The following is an 18,489-nucleotide window of genomic DNA, read 5'->3' as shown; positions in this document are numbered from 1 at the left end:
ACCTCCAAAATCACAAAGGTAATTAAAGATACAAGTCCAGGATTCAAACTAGGATGAAATTCAGATACCTGGAGTACTGTGTTCAGCTCTGGGACCCCAGCATAAGAAGGACATGGAGATGTTGGAGTCCAGAGGAGGCCATGGAGATGCTCAAGGGCTGGAGCAGCTCTGCTCTGGAACCAGGCTGAGAGAGCTGGGCTGGGTCAGCCTGGACAATTGAAGGCTCCTGAAGGGGAGACCTGAGAGCAGCTCCAGTGCCTAAAGGGGCTGCAGGAAACCTGGAGAGGGGCTTGGGACAAGGGATGGAGGGACAGGCCAAGGGGAATGGCTTGAACCTGCCAGAGGGGAGACTGAGATGAGCTCTTAGGCAGAAGCTCTTCCCTGTGAGGGTGCTGAGGCGCTGGCACAGGGTGCCCAGAGAAGCTGTGGCTGCCCCATCCCTGGCAGTGCTCAAGGCCAGGTTGGACACAGGGGCTTGGAGCACCCTGCTCCAGTGGAAGGTGTCCCTGCCCGTGGCAGGGGTTGGAGCTGGAGGAGCTTTAAGGTCCCTTCAACCCAAACCAGTCTGAGTCTATGATTAGGAACCTGACCAAGATGCTTCTCACTACCTAATTCCTGAAACCAGGGACCAGCAGTTTAGCCTTTAAATTCTGGGGAGCTCAGTACCAGCTCTGGGCTACAGAAGCGTAGGGAGAACAATGTAGCTTAATAAAGAAGAAAAGTAAGGGAGAGAAAAAAAGGAAAACCACTAAGGCCAGAGTCAATCCCACTGCAGCTCTGTTTCTTCCCAGTCTCAAATAACTTGCCTACTGCTTCCTGAAGGACACAATGCTGCAATTCAGCGGTACTGTCACCAAACAGGCTCTTCTCTCCAGCTTGTCTTCTCCTTTTCTACATTTAACCTACCAGGATCTATAATCCATGAGTGCTCTTCTAGGAATTCTGAAACAAAATTCTCATGGCTTTTAGGTAGAGTTTTCTAATCTATAAATGAATCAAGTTGTTACTAGAATATGCTACTTCAGGATGGTAACGATGGATGACAAGCTTTAGTTATCTGCTGAAATAAGGTTAGACTAGTGCAGAATGGAAATAGCAGCTTCTATGTAAGACCTTTTTATCTTCCCCTATTCCCTTCCTCTTGCAGCTGAGCACTGCCAATGACACCATGAGGGTCTCTTCCCCTGAGACACACCTGAATCTCAGCTTGCAGCTCTGTTACACAAGGCTGGATATGAATTTACCCCATTCTGCCCAGTAGCAGCATCACATGGCACACAGAAGGTAAAAGCATATTTAATAAATTACTTCTAAGTAACAAGTTGAAAAGCAAGTGAAAAAACCCCTCATGCTCAACCCCTTTAGGATCTATTGAATTGTGTGTCTGAGTGCTTGCCAATGTCCTTTTAAACTCATCCCTTTAGACTAATTCTTTCCCTTTTTATTGGGCTTGTAGGTTATTTGGAAGAAAGCAGCAACAGCCCCGGGACATCCACCTTATAACTCAATGTCATGAAGTCAAAGCTGCCATTTTTCAAGCTAGGGGTTTAAAACCTGAGGCTTTTAGTAGCTAATGCTGTGCTCTTCAGGAGCGCCTGGAGTTTGAAGGAGCTGACAAGCAGAATCTCTCTTGCAAAAACCCTTCCCAGAGCAGGCATATTGCCTTTGTCATGACCAGAATTAGAGCTGAAGAGCTCAGAAAACCACACTTGTGCCAATTAGGTGACTGATCTTCCACCTCAATGTACTGAGATCTTGCCTCAGTGGTCAGAGGGCTGTCTGCAGTTGCACTTCACCCAAATTCCCTTCGATAGAGTGATTCAGCTCTGGCACAGGCTTGTCCCTTCATGTGACATCTGACCGCAGGGATCACTTTATATCCCTACCACCCCAACCACAAACAGGACTTCCAGCTCTTCCACTATTGAGCACAACAGGAACTCGCTCATTTACAGTTAGAGCAGCAGACAGTTCTTTCATTGACAGCAAGCAACAACAGCACATGGACAGGGAAAACAAAACGTGTGAAGGCTGGAATAAAAAAGAGTGTGGTTGTTCATTTACCTTGATCATTAGGCATTTTATCTGAGGATTCAGCTAGTGGGACAAGCACAGGGGAGGAAAAAACAAGAGAAAGATCACAAGGCTTGAAGGCGTGAGAGACAGAAATCAAAGTTGCACATTGCCCAAGCAGACCAGGGGGAGCTCCCATTTCTAACCACCAGTGCTCACATGGTAAAGGTACCCTTCAAGAAATCTACTCCTAACGTTTTATATTTCTCCTCTCCTTCGAGTACTTTTTCCCAAGCAACGTGCATGTGTTCCACTTCATTAGTTCTTGATTTAAGAGCTGCTCTATCTCATTATTCCCGCTGTGACATCCAAGTCACCAGCACACAGCTGCACTGCTGGCTCCAACTGGAAAGCCTGCAGCTTTGTACTGCTGGGGCGTGACACACAAGACCCACAACCTTAAAACATCTAAAAACTGATTTCCTAAAAACCACCTTTAGGACACTATAACTAGGTGAGACCTGAGTGCCCACCAGTAACTGAGAAACACCACAATGAATCAAGCAGCTGAGCAGCATTTGCTTATCTATTAACTATATGCAAATAGAAAATTCCATTGAAGTCAAACTCCGTTTGCTCCTCCTGCCTCTTCCAATTTAAACAGGCTCCCAAAGAAGTGGTGAATGTTCCATCCCTGGCAGTGTTCAAGGCCAGGTTGAACAGACTCTTGGGCCGCATGTGTGAGGTGTCCCTGCCCATGGCAGGGGGTCGGATCTGGATGAGCTTTAAGGTCCTTTCCAACCCAAACCACGCTGGGATTCTATGAGATACAAAATTCACACTACCCTGACCTTACAGGAGTTGCAATCAGGAAAAGCAGAGGAAGATCCCGAGGCCTCCGTGGTGATTTACCTTTGGGGGTCCTGAACTGAACTGCCTCAGACATTGGCCCCATGCCCTTGGAGTTGCGGGCCTGAATTTTGAAGTAATAGGGTGTGTCGAGGGTCAGCTCCTGTATCTGATGGGTCAGTCTGTTTCCCACGACGGGTTCGATAACCCAGTCGTGTATTTCAGCGTTCACATCCGTACTGTAGTAAATGATGTATCCTATCGAGAGGGAAAAGCAAAAGGATTTTACACGTGAGCGAACAGGACAGTGGTAAGACCTCACAGAACATATTCTATTGACTTCTCATTACACACAGCTAAATGAGGATGGGATTTCTCTTACTTTTTCAGAGATTAAGAATGCATTCAAGTCTTAGCCAGCCAGCCCAGCTTAAGTTTTAAACCATTCGTAAGTTTGGGTTAAGAGGAAAAAAGCCACTGAAAAGTCAAAATTCCTTCTGACCCCTGTTCACTGGATGTGGAGAAATTCTTCCTTTCCATCTCTTTGCCTGCTCATAGACCAAATAACGTAAAATAACATAAAGCTGTTATTAAAGCATCCTCAAAGTATTAATATTTATAAAACCAGTTAACGTTAAAACAACAAAAGATTCTCATGCAGAGCTGAAGAGCATGTGCTCAATGGTTTATAATGGGTTTATTTTTCAGGGTCTAAATAAAGGTGATGATCAGAAGAGAACTGAAGTTATGCACGTCACAGGCATGGAAAAGGTATGAGATTTTGTTACTGAATACGCTGCAATTACAAACCGCTATGAAGTAAAAGCTTTGTAACTTTTCTAATATAGGAAACACAGAGCCCCAGCATAAAATGAACACTTGCACCACTACAGGGCTGGGTCTCCAGCTGCTTCTTTGTCCCACACACTGCCAGGCTGGGGTTATAGTAAGGAGAAGGCTTAATGCTTGCAACTTGTCCAGGTCACAAAGCAACATACCTGTAACTAGGCCAAGAAGGGGCAATATTTTATATATATATATTTATTTTTATACATATATATATATACACATAGAGATATATATACACACACACAGATATCTCTAGTGACAGTTAAAAGCACCATATATAGTATAGTGGCACAAGAATATTGACTTAAATCGTGACTGTGCCAATTTGTCAGCAACTATAACAATGCACAAGCATCTGGAACCCGGACTAGCACAGTTCAGCATTTCACATCCATTGCATACACATCAAAAGGAGGTCAGAGCTGAAAAAAGACAAGCATTCCACAGACATGCTCTCCAGGGCAGGGAATCCCATCATCACTTTGTTTTTATGGTGGTGTTTAGTGGACAGAAAGGACTAAGCTGAGTTAATGACTGACTGCAGCCCAGAACCACCCCCGTGTGCTGGGCTGCACCCCCAGAGCATGAGCAGCAGCTCAGGAAGGGGATTCTCCCCCTGCTGTGCTCTGAGGAGACCCCCCCCTGCAGTCCTGATCCGACCCTGGGGCAGCACCATGAGAGGGACGTGGAGCTGTTGGAGCGAGGCCAGAGGAGGCCATGGAGATGCTGCGAGGGCTGGAGCAGCTCTGCTCTGGAGCCAGGCTGAGAGAGCTGGGCTGGGGCAGCCTGGACAAGAGAAGGCGCCTGAAGGGGAGACCTGAGAGCAGCTCCAGTGCCTGAAGGGGCTGCAGGAAACCTGGAGAGGGGCTTGGGACAAGGGATGTAGGGACAGGCCAAGGGGAATGGCTTGAACCTGCCAGAGGGGAGACTGAGATGAGCTCTTAGGCAGAAGCTCTTCCCTGTGAGGGTGCTGAGGCGCTGGCACAGGGTGCCCAGAGAAGCTGTGGCTGCCCCATCCCTGGCAGTGTTCAAGGCCAGGTTGGACACAGGGGCTTGGAGCAAGCTGCTCTAGTGGAAGGGGTCCCTGCCTGTGGCAGGGGTTGGAACTGGATGATCTTGAGGTCCTTTCCAACCCAAACTATTCTATGATTCTGTGAGGAGCTGCCTCTCTCACTGCAGGGGCTCTTCCCACCAGAGGGCACCCAGCGCACACACATCCCTGCCAAATGCCTTGTTCTGGTAAACTGAATCTCCTATTTGGGAGACTCAGACTCACCACAGAATGATGTATTTTTTAGCTGTAAACTGCTACTTACGCAAAACCTAATAAATACTCTATGAATAAAGGTCAGGTTCTGTTTCACAGAATAGAAATTGCAAGGAGATGTTTCAGGAACATATATAGGCTGGGGCTATTCGTGCCTATTGTTTCCCACCCCTACTGACCACTAGCAGCCAAGCCCTTTAACCTGTAGTTATGATAAAGGCTCCTGTTTCTCCAGTCAAAGCGTCTTTCCTATATAGAGGAAAAACATATTGCTGATAATAACACAGAACTGGCTTTGTAACCAAGGGTTAAGTCTCCAGTGTTCTGCCTTTTCAGAGAGATCCAACTGGCTTGAGTGTCCTGCCTGGAATCTTACCCGATCTCCGGTGGTGACAGCTTCCAAAGGTTTGATTCCGAGAACAAAAGCAAAACCCCACACTGCAAACTCTGCACCACTAAAGGTGCTTCAAGCATAAAGTCTGAGGTAAAAGCAAACAGCAAATGGAAGTGAACTATTTTGGGAAGCCTTTAGAAATGGGATTCCACGCAGAAACTACCAAAGGGAAACAGTAATATTTTCTGTAAAATGATTTCTCCTACGTAGAAGTGATGTAGTTACTGAGACAAGTAACAGTTTACTCCTAATGGTTTTGTCAAGGGACTAATAACTGACTTTAAGTCTGTTCCACACCACAAAGATGACACAAAGATAGCAATAAGCACTGGCATGGGTTCTCCTAAATAAATTTCTGAGGGGCCAGAGGCATTACCCCCACGGCAGGGGTTGGAACTAGATGATCTTAAGGTCCTTTCCAACCTTAACGAGTCTATGATTCTATTCTATGATTTCTGGAGGCATGCCATTAGAGGAGCACAAGCTGATGGAGACAAAGGTTATTAAGATATTTAAACTTCCAATTCTCTATCTGGTTACCTCCAATTTCACACTGCTGTTACTTTCTATCTTAATATATTTTGACTGGGTACGAAAGTAAATGATTAATCCGAACAACTAAAGAGACTGACAAAGGTAAACACCTCTTGGTTCGCTCTATGGAACATGCTCACATGGTTATGCATGTTATATTCTGCTGCTAACCAGCATCTTGTATAGACTTCATTGCTCATGCAAACTGCACCTGTGATTTTGCCGTTGGCTTCTGATGGAGGCTGCCAGTTGACAATTATTGTCCGAGGTTTCCCCTCTTTGCTCACCACAGTCACGTCTTTGGGAGGAGAAGTGGGAACTGCAAGCAAGCAGACAGACTCGTGTCACTGGACAGATACAAGTAACCTCGGAGACATCTGTCTTTGTTTTACCATTGAAAAAGGCACATATAACAGTAAAATCTCAGAACATTCCGTCTTCAAATAAATCCACCACTGTGTGTGGTGGTCTTACTGATTTACTCCATTCAACCAGCAAATGCCACCTGGTGTGCAGCATCTCCTTTCCAGGAGGAGGTACCTGCTTCTGAAGAGCCAGATGATCTTCAAGGTCCCTTCCAACCCAAACTATTCTATGGTTCTGCCAACAGATACCGTGATTCACAACTGAGTAAGCCCATGTCTCCAAAACCACAGCATCACTGTACAGCTCTAACGGCTGGGGTCAATGACTTCCAACTGAATTTCTTCAGACACCATAAAAATGACACAGATGTGTGAAATAAGTATGCTTTATATGAAATACCTCCATATTTTCAGGTTTATGGTGGGACTGAGTAATGCCAATTTGCCACTTAAACCTGAACCAGGGAAGGAAGCCCACCTGAGATTTAGAACCATAATCCACAGTTGCTGATTGACTTTAGCAAAGAATTCAGTGTAATTTGCAAGGAAATCTGCCTCACCATTTGAAATCCAGAGCTATCTGTGGAGCACACCTGTCCAACCCTCTTCCTTGGGCTGCCAGAGAGCAAGACTGAGAGAAAGAAAGAAGGAGAACGTGCTCCCTTCTCCCATCAGCCTCCTCCTGCCTCACGCTGAGGAAATGGCACAGGTTGCTGCAGCGCAGGCCTGAAATGCGAGTCCTTGCTTGCTGTGAACTGAGATTTCCAGCTGGGACTCAGATTAATGCATCTGGCTGCACAGAGCCAGCATCTCCAAAGGTGCATTGAGCAGGCCAGGCTCTGCACAGCCACATCGTGGAAAACAGGAGACTTCTAATTAGGTAACTTCTAGCAAAGTAAATCCGCTGTGGATATTTAACACTGTAACAGTAACATGGAGTGCTTCCAGGGCTTTCTGCATTTCACGAGCTTTAGGGATATTGCCCACTGGAAATTAATCCGTACATCCTCTGAGATGGCTGCCTACTAACCCTGTGCACAGGAACAGGGGGAATCCAGGGGTAGCAAAAGCTCAACAGTTACTGTACCTATTATCCCAGACTCTTACAAACACACTCAACAAACATATGGCCGTAAGGCACAACTCCAGGCCCTACAGTAAACTTGAGACTAAAACAAACCCCAGGACGAGCCTACAGGAGATTTCTAACCCACAGACCAGCACTGAACCCAGTATCCTGGGTTTTCCTTCAGCAGGAGCTGAGGTGCAAGTCCTACACAACGCTGCTACTCAGGGGTATCCAAAACCATCAGTCACACACTATGGAATTTGTGAGTGATATAAATCACAAGATCCATTATGAGAAAAGACATTCAGCCTTCTGGGGGTTATTTGTTTCTTGGCTTCCAAGCTTTAGGTCACATTTGCAGATATCCTTTACAACCATCCTGCATTAACTTTCTATTCAGATGAAGTGAGGTCTCCTGTATCTCACCCTCCCTCTGCAGATTTCCGAGTTTCAAATGCTGCTTCAAGAACTTCGTTCCTGCAACTTTTTCCATCCCCCATGTAGTTATGGATGAGGATTGTGTGCGTGTCACCAAATAACCTGGGATGGGCACGGTAATTGGAAAGGGAAAGGAGCTTCAGTCCAGATCTGCCTCCACATCATGGACTTCCCACCAAAAATGAAGACAATGTTTTCAAAAGCAACTGAAGCCCACTAAAGCTTTATGGGGCTTCAGAATAAGTTAGATTTCTGCTTTTAACCTGGTCTTACTTTTTCTTATGCCTTGCTATAGAGTTATTTGGATCATCTCAACTAATTCTTTGTGTGCCTGATTTCTTTTTGCTGTATTTTATTTAGTGTAAGAACTACAGGCTAAGTGGGACAGGCTCTTTCTTAATCCTTACAGTTCATATCAAGAGAAACCTAAGCATAATAAGCAGTCAATTTAATTGCACAAAGATCATGTAACACTGCAGGATAAAAAGAGCTAATGAGGGACAGGTCAGGTGCACAGGTCCCGCACCTCCCGGGTACTCAGCAGACACAAGTTCATCCTGGCATCTATAAACCCCTTTCTGTTCTGTACCCCGAGCTTCCAGCATTTCTGTGGCACTGAGGACTGCACCGGCAATGCCTCCAAGGCACAAGAATTTAGGGTTGATTTGGATGTCTTAACTTCTACTGGGATTTCTGTTAGCTCACTTGCCTCATGCGCCTCCTCTGTAACTCTATCAGCACAATGACAGGTTTTAATTATTATTTGCTGATTGTGTGCAGTTCTGGTGTCCTCAACATAAAAAGAACACGGAACTGTTGGAACAAGTCCAGAGGAGACCACGAGGATAATAAGGGGCTGGAGCACCTCCCGTATGGAGACAGGCTGAGAACATTGGGGCTGTTCAGCCTGGAGAAGAGAAGGCTGTGTGGAGACCTCATAGCAGCCTTCCAGTATCTGAAGGGGGTCTACAGGGATGCTGGGGAGGGACTCTTCATTAGGGACTGCAGTGACAGGACAAGGGGTAACGGGTTCAAACTTAAACAGGGGAAGTTTAGATTGGATATAAGGAAGAAGTTCTTTACTGTGAGGGTGCTGAGGCACTGGAATGGGTTGCCCAGGGAGGTTGTGAATGCTCCATCCCTGGCAGTGTCCAAGGCCAGGTTGGACAGAGCCTTGGGTGACACGGTTTAGTGTGAGGTGTTCCTGCCCATGGCAGGGGGGTTGGAACTTGATGATCTTAAGGTCCTTTCCAACCCTAACTATTCTATGATTCTATGTATTTTCTTTGTATTTGTATTAACGTGCTCTGATATGCTCCAAGCATACACTTCCTTCTTCTCTCCTGCCCACGAACTGTGGTACATTATTCATTACTCCTCTGTAATTTGCTGTAAATTCTCTTGCATGCAATCACCCCTTTGAAATCTGAAGTGTGTTGTTGTTGATTTTAATCAGTTTCTAAGCTATAAAGATAAGAACCTCCCAGCAAGCATTCATCAGCATAATCATTTTAAACACATGCTTTCCCTCTCCCAGAACTGTGGCATACTCCGTTCATCTCACTGGGACTGCTGGCCCTTCCAGGGAGAGAAGAGGAGTACCTAATTCAAAAGTCGTTCCATGCGCCGTCATACTCCAAGTACTCGATCTTCGCCCTTTAGTCACCATCACGGAGAATTCATACAAGGTGTTTGGTTTCAACCCAGTCACTAAGTAGCTCAAAGTGGTGGCGTTGGCAGTCTGAAAGGGAAACAGAGTCAGTAACTTCTGAAAGCATCAGTCGCTGGCTCCCAAACGCCCTTGGCTTAGGTAAGTGCTTAAAGCATTTTCATAACCAGTCATTAAATCTGTAATGGTTTTGCTCTGCCATGAAAATTCATTCATCAAGAATTAAAGCGCAGTTGTTTCATCCTCAACTAGAAATGCTTTCTGCAATCAGCAAGAGCATTTAACAGCAGTCAATTAGAAATTAAAGGGGAAGAAAAAAAGCAAGACGAGGTCTTGGGCACACGTGTTCTGCAGCAGGGTAAATCACTGTGATTAGGGGGGGTTCATTTACAGCAGTTCATTAACTGATCTGGCGAGGGAAAGCACTGAAGCCCAGCTAACAGTAACAGTCCTGCCTGAAATCTCTGCCTTCCACATTCCTGCTACAACTTCCAGTCAATTTTTAACACACGTGAAAACCAAAGGTACAACCCCACCTGAAGGTACAAGGAAGGACAAGCTCAAAGGAGAAATCTTCTCTACTTAAGATTTTAAAACCATCAATCCTAAGATTTTTTAAGAAATATTAAAGGTCTTTCTCAACTTAGTTGATTCTGTGATTCCTACACTTTCCATTAGGAGCTGATGCACCCCTGATGAACAACAACACATCAGTTCTTCCCCTCCACAATCCCTAGGGAAATGCCTAACCACACTTAAGCACTCGATTCTGTTTGTACCACTTGTCTGCTCGTAGCTGCAGTCCTTTTTACAGGCTCAAATTGTGGTTTTAATCTACACCTTTGAAACTAGGTGGTGTTCCCTGCACATCACATTGAACGGCAGTGACACATGAAAGGCTAAACTGGAGCAGGAGACTTTCCTGCTTTCTTCGTTTTTCAACCCCACTTACTGTTAAGCTCACAACTGTCCCATGGTACTGAACACTGCTCACCACTAGAGAATAAACTTCATAAATATTACCTTGTAAAGTTTATTTTCCTTTTATACAGTCCTAAAGGTCCAAGTTAAGATTTAATACTTCCGCTTACACTGGAGTGCACACCAATACATCCTGGGTAGCCTGTGAGTAGGACAACCCTGCTCCACCAACAAAGACGCCTGACACTGTTCAAAGCACAGCAGAGTTTATTAGCTTCAGGAACTGCATCACGTCTGTTCCTGGGTTTATGTGCTCTAGACTGACACTGCTCCTACACAAATTTAAGGAAAGAAGGCTCTGTAAAAGCAGAACCTCTTAACTTGTGTTTGAAGTCATTACTCTTCCTCAGTGAGTTTGCAACAGTGCAGAAGTGGGGAGTAAACGTAGGAAACATGAATGAACTATACCAATATCCCACTTACTGACAAGAGGGATGGATGAAACGACTTTATGTTGAGCTGATGTAGCACTGGATACCAGAGAACTGACACCAGCATACAACTGCTGCGTGCAAGGTGGTGGATCAGAGGAGCTCCGATGCAACAGGCCAACAGCCCCCAAACATGTAAGAAACAGGAAGGCAGCGAGAGCTGGCTGCAACAAGCAGCACACTAGCTCACGCTTCATAAAGTTACCCAAGATCTGACTGAAATGCAGCAGCTGATGGAGCAACGCTGCTGAAAAAGGTTTTGCCTTTCTTAAAAGTAACCACCACTGTCCACCAGAAGCTTCATTTGCTTCATTTACTTCATTTACCACAGGGTGGGATTTCCTAGCATTTAACTAATGAAGCTGCAGTATTGTATAAACCACTCCTGAGACATCCCCTCAACAGGACACGGGAATGAGGGCTCAAGTAACTTGCCTTTAGAGGGAGAACACAGATATACACAGCTTTTCATTTCCATTAAAAAACCCTGGTTTGTACCAAGATTGCTCTGTGAGAGCATAAAGGGAGCTCCACTGACTGGAGGTTTTAACAACCATTTCCTTTGAGTCTCATTTCTAATGTGAAATCTGAAGTCAGCAGTTTTGAGGCCTCCTGAGAACTCTGAAACCTAAAAAACGATCCAACCAACTGACTGAAGAAAATGCAAAGCCATAAAGCAAGCCCCAACTCTGCTCTTCAAATCAGAACACCAGATGAAAATCAAGGGAGGCAGGGCCCTCATGAAGTTACTGTCACAGACGTCGTACCCATGCAGTTCCCAAAGGGAAAGTTCACTGTCAGCTTTGTATGAACAGGAAAGGTTGCAAAAGGAAACATAAAGACACCAGGGTATCTTCCCTGCATGACTCTCCCCTGGAATTCAGATCTGTTACCTGGAGAGAAGCCACTGGTAACATGTTCCTTACTAATGTGTTACTGGCTCCTCTAAAGGTAAGTCCCCATTTATGGATGTGATCACAACTGGGTGAAGCAGAAAGTATGAAACTGTCACTGTTTCCATGGTTCCACAGCAGAAAGTAACCATGGAAACATTCACCTTTGCTCCCCATGGTGGCCCTTCCACTCACACCAACACCCCACACATGCAAAAGCGAACACAAAACCAACTCCTTCCACTAAGTCTAGATGAATCTTTGAAGCAATGATTTAACTGAGCAGAACTGGTGTGAACCAGAGAAGCTGTGGCTGCCCCATCCCTGGCAGTGTTCAAGGCCAGGCTGGACACAGGGGCTTGGAGCAAGCTGCTCTAGTGGAAGGTGTCCCTGCCCGTGGCAGGGGTTGGGACTGGATGAGCTTTAAGGTCCCTTCCAACCCAAACCAGGCTGGGATTCTGTGAACTCGGTTCAGACATCTCAAATAAAACTGAGCCCACCTCTACGCCGCTTCCTCAGCCCTTGTCTTTCTTTACTCTGCTTCACTTAACCCTGCCTCAAACATGAAACTGCTTGTTACTGACTGAAGGCAGCTGTGTTAGTGCTGGGGAAGCTCCGATACCTTGTACTTGGTATTAGCAGGAATATTGGTTTTCCAGCGCACTGTGTAGTAGCGAGCATCTGTGATCTTCTGGTTCTTCGGCAGAGAGTTGTCTGCCCAAGTGATCCGTATGGTGTCATGGCTCAGGATGGAAGCCTGAACTCCCACTGGTGGCATCATGGGAGACGGATCTGGCACTGGAGTGTATGGAGCATTAATAACAAACAAATCAACCTCGGAAGTGTCTAGGGAATTGATGGGTAAAAAGTAGTGTATTATAATTAAAAAGGGAGAAGGTGGCATTTTAATGTAAAACAAAAACAAAAAGGGGAAATGCAGGGTTGTGCAATGAAATGAAAGGTGAGAAATGGAGAAAAAGAGAGAAAAGCCAGGTTAATAGGTGACATAAGACAGGCTAATAAAATTACTCTTGCATCGTGTTCCCTTCTTAAGACAGTCAGACAACATATATATGCTAAGATATATACACACCTAACATATTAGTGTTCAGTGCATTCACCCATGGCCTAAGAACCCCCAACATGTAGTAATTTGAACTATATTTGACTGAATGTCCACTGATCCCTCCCCTTCAGAAAACCATGAGGAAAAAGAGCTGAACTCCTAGCTGGGTAACTACCACTTCATAAAAATGAAGGGGAACTCCCAGCACCTTTTACAGACTCTTGATGGTGCTCAAGTTCCCAACGTCACACAGACCTGCAGTAACTGCAAATCTTCATAACCGACAAGGATTCCAGCTACACAGAGTGACTGTGTGACACTGAGAGTCTAACAGGGAGCACACTGAGCTACAGCAATGTAGTAGCTTGCTTGCAAACCAATTTCTCTGCTTAAAATCTTTTATTAATGTATTACAAGAAACACATATGGCAGGAACTTGCTTAGCATAAGTGACAAGACACTGAGACTTAGAGGAAGAAAATGCAGGCATCACATTCAAAACCTCAGTGTAAAAGACCCTCAAAAATCTATACTTGTCTATACTATAAAACACAAAACAAGGGCCTTCAGAACTGCACCCACAGGATGTGTGCCGAGGTAATGGTGGTGAGGTGCTGGCACAGGCTGCACAGAGAACCAGGCTGGGATTAGCACCTGAAAGGTAAGTGTTGTAACGTACAAATGACGCCAATTTGAGGTGGCTCCATGAATGGAGGACGTGTGAACGCAACCACCACAACAGCAAGGCCACTCGGTCACACACCAGCACCACAAGCTCAGCCTCGTGCAGTTCATGGAGGAGTTTGGCTGTGCAAGACACTGAGAGCAGCCCCTCGCCCTTACCCGAGTGAGGCCTGGTCACCGCGCTCTCGTAGAGAGGGATCCCTTCCCCAACGTTGTTAAAGGCTTTCAGGGTTATGACATAGTGGGAGCTTGGGTCTAAAGGGAAAGAACAAACGCCTTAAGTCAAGCTCACAGTGAATCCCGTTTTCTCCTCTTTGTTCAGTATTTTATGACAGGAATACATGAAATCCTTAGGCTGAATTTCCACAGACCTTCTGTTAGTGCTCCAAAGTTCTCCTACAGCACAGGTCTGCAGTCTCAGCAAACCTTCCTCAAGTACAGCCAAAACAACAGTGAGGAAAAACATCTTTAATGACTGTTTTAAGTTGCTCTATGATAAAATCACTCAAAACTCCTCTTTCATAGAACTTCCCATAGTTTGTGACACTAATGTTTATTTTGCTTTCAGGATATTTTACCTAACACAGAGAATTCTCTGGAGGATTGAATCTCCAGTTTTCTTTCCACGTAGATGCCACTGTATCTTGGTGACATTTGAGTTTCTTTTTTGCCTCAGGCCACCTGTTCTGCAGCTCCAGAAGGAGAACCAGGGAACGCTGCTCAGCATGGAAGCGTTTTAATAAGTGTTGAAAGGAAAGCACCACATCAAAACGCACTGTGCTTCAAACTCAGTGGATGTAGGGTTCTGGGGCTGGGGGGAAGGGCTATTCCTCTGCCTCTTTATCATCAGAAAATAGAGTTTATTTGAAATTTATCCACAGTGTGGCATCCACTGCAATAGTTCAATAAGGAACAAGATCGCCTTAAGAACACACATGCAGTATTAGTTATTTCTAACTCCATAATTAGAGAACTGTGGCAGCACTGAGAGGTAAAACCTGGGCACGAGTGTTGATTCTCTCACCATACCTAGGTTTTCGATGGTGTAGTATCTCTGTTTGTAGTCCACCTTGATGGTCTGGGCGTGAGGGCTGCCGATGCCGTACCCGATCGCATAGCCTCTCACCACGATATTCTGGTTTTCAGGAGGAGTCCAGCTCACGACAATGCTGGTGACAAGGGGACGGACGTGCAGGGAGCTGGGAACTTCAGGAACACGGGTTTCTGTTAAAGAAAAATGATGGACTGAAAGGATTCCTTATAAATAAAGGTAATTACATAAAGAGCTACGAGCTAGGAAGGTCAAACGAAGCACTTTACTCTGTGTCTGTACTGAAATGAATACGCTCCAAAGGAGGAGCATTGTTGTGCAAGAGAGAGCAAAGACCTCTAATAAGCAGAAGAAAATTAACACAGATTTGTAGACTAATACATTTTAATAGACCCTCTGTTTAAAAGAAAGGGCAGTTGTACTGAAGGGAAGCATCAGATCTGCGTCAAGGCAGATGTTCTGATGTTTGTGCATGTTCTAGTTTGTCATTCCTCAAACAGCCATGAAATTTATCACGTCCTTCCCCTCCAATCTACTTCCAGCTCCATCACATCACTTACCTGAGGGCATTACAATAATTACACCGAAAACATCCTAATGATGAAAGCAACACTCCTGGCCTTCAAAAAACTATTCCAAAGCTCTAAGAATTGTCCATAAACCACTGCTGCATGTGCTACAAAGGTTTCTTCTGGTCTGTCCTACACTTGTCACCGTTTAAATCCTTGGGCCTCTTTAACATGATTCACAAACTATAATGCACCTGTACCACACGCAACACAAATCCCCTCACAATCCACCAGAGCACTGGGATGCGGATCCCCGACAGAAGAACTTCCACAACATGGCACTGAAATCCCCAAGTATTTTTACTGGATGGTGTTTTCCCCACTGCCGAGTAGAACTTCAGAGCAATCTAAAAGCACGGCTGCACCTACTGGTGTCCAAGCCCTTGTTTTATCGTCCCCCAAATTAAGTAAGAGCTTTTGTCAGGCCACTGGAGCCTGCTGTATGTCGGCAGATGATAAATAATTCTGTGCAGGTAGAAGGCGAGTTCCCTGCTCTAAACCAGCACCAGTTCCGAGGGCTGTGCTTCCTGCAGGGATCTCATTTTAATGAAACATGCAGCGGTTCTCTAAAAGCATTTAATAAAGCACCGCGACAGGAGGATTATTTGGATCATAATATGCCACTGGCCTGCTCGCCCAGGGAGTTTACAGTCTCCAGCTGACACCGCTGATCAATTGAGGTTCACAACTATTAACTACAGAAAAGCTACAGCACTGCAATACGGGAGGGGACATTTTTAACTGCACACGAGTTAGTGCACAGGGGAGAGACTCTGCACAACTGTTCAACACCTCTGGCATATGGGCTCCTCGGGGGACTTGCACCGACTGCAAAACGACACGGCCCCCCTAAAACTAAACTGTAAGAGTCTGGCTCCCATTTCCATTGATGACACCAGAAAGTGAATTAGTTTCTATTTAAATTCAATGGAATAAAAGGGAGTTAAGTCTCACATGTCCAGTAAGCCTGAGAAATTAAAGCTTGGTTGTAAACAGATTTGCATGGTCCTGAAATTATCCACATGAGCTTAGTAAAGAGAGAAAAATAAAAAGTACCATAGAATTCCAGCCTTGTTTGGGTTGGAAGGGACCTTAAAGCTCCTCCAGCTCCAACCCCTGCCACGGGCAGGGACCCCTTCCACTAGAGCAGCTTGCTCCAAGCCCCTGTGTCCAACCTGGCCTTGAACACTGCCAGGGATGGGGCAGCCACAGCTTCTCTGGGCACCCTGTGCCAGCGCCTCAGCACCCTCACAGGGAAGAGCTTCTGCCTAAGAGCTCATCTCAGTCTCCCCTCGGGCAGGTTCAAGCCATTTCCCTTGGCCTGTCCCTACATCCCTTGTCCCAAGCCCCTCTCCAGGTTTCCTGCAGCCCCTTTAGGCACTGGAGCTGCTCTCAGGTCTCCCCTTCAGGAGCCTTCTCTTCTCCAGGCTGACCCAGCCCAGCTCTCTCAGCCTGGCTCCATAACAGCATGTACACCTTCTTTTCCAGCATGCACAGATAGAAAGATCTCATGCAGGTATACAGAATCATATGGACACCGTGTTATGTTGTAACATTAATTGTGAAGTTTTTATTACTTAATTCATTGAAAAGAATATGCATAAAGAAAGTGAGAATTCCTTAATTTCAACATTCCCACTGGACAAAAATGAAAATGGCAAAGCCCACACAGAATGAAAAGGTTCTTTCCTTTTCCCTCCCACTGTCCTGATTAAATTTAGTCCTGATGCTCTCCTCTGGCAAAGTACAATGAACTCTGCTTCAAAAGCAGAGCACACTTTCAGTACCATGTGTAAGTGCTGCCTATGTGCAGAGCTCTGCTGAGGTTTGGGGAATGAGCGGGTTCTCAGAGCTGCAAGGTTGTGTCACAGCCAGTTAGAGGAAGACAGACACAGATGAAAGGGATTTCAACTCTAAAAAGGCATTTAAAATAACTACAAAACACAACTCTACCCTGAACACCGGGCTTTGCACTGCTCTTGATGAGGAAGTGAAGAGTAAGCAGCAAGAGGATGAGTATTAAGTCAAGCATCAACTTTGCATTAACACAAAGACTGAAGCCCCGGCTCTCAAGAGCTTTCATCAGCTGACTGTCGAGGCAACCTTCCAACAGCACAGAGCAAATACTGGAGCTCTTTCACTAGTCTGTCTTCCAGCTGCCAGCAGAACTGAATCTCAAGCCACACAGATGTGAAAGACATCACTGGGCCCTGCAGCTACTTTAACAAAGCCAAGAGGGAAACTGGCCTACAAAAAAGCGCAAGGTAACTTGCGTGCAGGAGCACTAATTAAATGCTTTTCTGAAATGGGAACAGTCTAACCAGGATCAGCAGCTCCATGGAGGCAGCTCCAACGAGATTCACCTCATCCTTTTTAAAATAACCATTTTTCTTCCATTTTAATTGCTCTGAGATTCCTGGGAGATGCTCACAGATCGGAATTCTGTATGCCACACCTGGATCTCAATTCTGCAAGAAGCAGGTTCCCACCTTTGAACTGTTCTGGTGTAGTAAACAACCAACATCTGGGCCAGCTATCAAGGGTCAACAGTTTTCACAGAACATTCTCTACTTTTAAAAACCCTATGTACGGAAAACAAGATGTTAACGTGGTTCTGTGCACTGCATATCATGAAGCAGTGGAAGAGACTTGACTTCTGATGGAAGATAAAGGTCCGTCCTAGTCTACTGCTACCAGTACTGGAGCAATAACAAAAGCAACAATTCTTGTGGGGCAAATGTTCTCTTTAGAAAGAGTCTCAGCAAAACTAGAAGCCCAGGAAAAGTATTCTAAGGAAGCGTGGTACCAATGATGGGGAGTTTGCAAAGGTCTAGGGCTGAAGACAGTGCTTTCCGCTCTTTCTTTGCTCCTGCGTCAAATCTGACACAGTCTACAAGCAACCCAAGTCTGTACCCACACTGCAGCCAAAAGCACTGTACCTCATCAGCAACCACATCCTGCCTTCCAACAGCCAATTCATTCATTAGGGACTGCAGTGATAGGACAAGGAGTAACAGGTTCAAACTTAAACAGGGGAAGTTTAGATTGAATACAAGGCAGAAGTTCTTTCCTGTTAGGGTGCTGAGGCACTGGAATGGGTTGCCCAGGGAGGTTGTGAATGCTCCATCCCTGGCAGTGTTCAAGGCCACGTTGGACAGAGCCTTGGGTGACATGGTTTAGTGCGAGGTGTCCCTGCCCATGGCAGGGGGTTGGAACTGGATGATCTTAAGGTCCTTTCCAACCCAAACCGTTCTATGATTCTATGATTAAATCTCCACTCCCAGCAATTTGGTGTACACTTCCATGGTTTCATCAGCCTCACTGGAGGGCTATATAAATACATCTTCAGTGTTTTACTTCGCAAGAG

At 45.5% G+C, this 18,489-nt stretch overlaps 1 protein-coding gene across 9 annotated transcripts in view; it reads right to left on the bottom strand.

Annotated features, from left to right (window-relative positions):
• NEO1 (neogenin 1) overlaps nucleotides 1-18,489 on the bottom strand; it is a 186,800-nt gene that overhangs the window by 14,048 nt on the left and 154,263 nt on the right. For 5 of the 9 annotated variants that reach the window (XM_062612112.1, XM_062612116.1, XM_062612117.1 and 2 more), the window contains exons 15-21: nucleotides 14,532-14,726; nucleotides 13,662-13,757; nucleotides 12,375-12,598; nucleotides 9,381-9,519; nucleotides 6,118-6,225; nucleotides 2,926-3,120; nucleotides 2,065-2,097 (exon numbers count right to left, since the gene is read on the bottom strand). In XM_062612112.1, the coding sequence (XP_062468096.1) occupies nucleotides 2,065-2,097; nucleotides 2,926-3,120; nucleotides 6,118-6,225; nucleotides 9,381-9,519; nucleotides 12,375-12,598; nucleotides 13,662-13,757; nucleotides 14,532-14,726 (990 nt within the window). The remainder of the gene's footprint in view (nucleotides 1-2,064; nucleotides 2,098-2,925; nucleotides 3,121-6,117; nucleotides 6,226-9,380; nucleotides 9,520-12,374; nucleotides 12,599-13,661; nucleotides 13,758-14,531; nucleotides 14,727-18,489) is intronic. The other 4 variants (XM_062612110.1, XM_062612115.1, XM_062612109.1 and 1 more) reach the window with 2 other exon arrangements.

The sequence above is a fragment of the Pezoporus occidentalis genome, unplaced genomic scaffold, assembly GCF_034315485.1.
Source record: "Pezoporus occidentalis ecotype Australia unplaced genomic scaffold, CSIRO_AGI_Poc_V1 ctg159, whole genome shotgun sequence".
In the NCBI taxonomy this organism is placed as follows: domain Eukaryota; kingdom Metazoa; phylum Chordata; class Aves; order Psittaciformes; family Psittacidae; genus Pezoporus; species Pezoporus occidentalis.
Note: the sequence above shows the minus strand (reverse complement) of the source record. Positions and strands in the feature narration are given on the sequence as shown.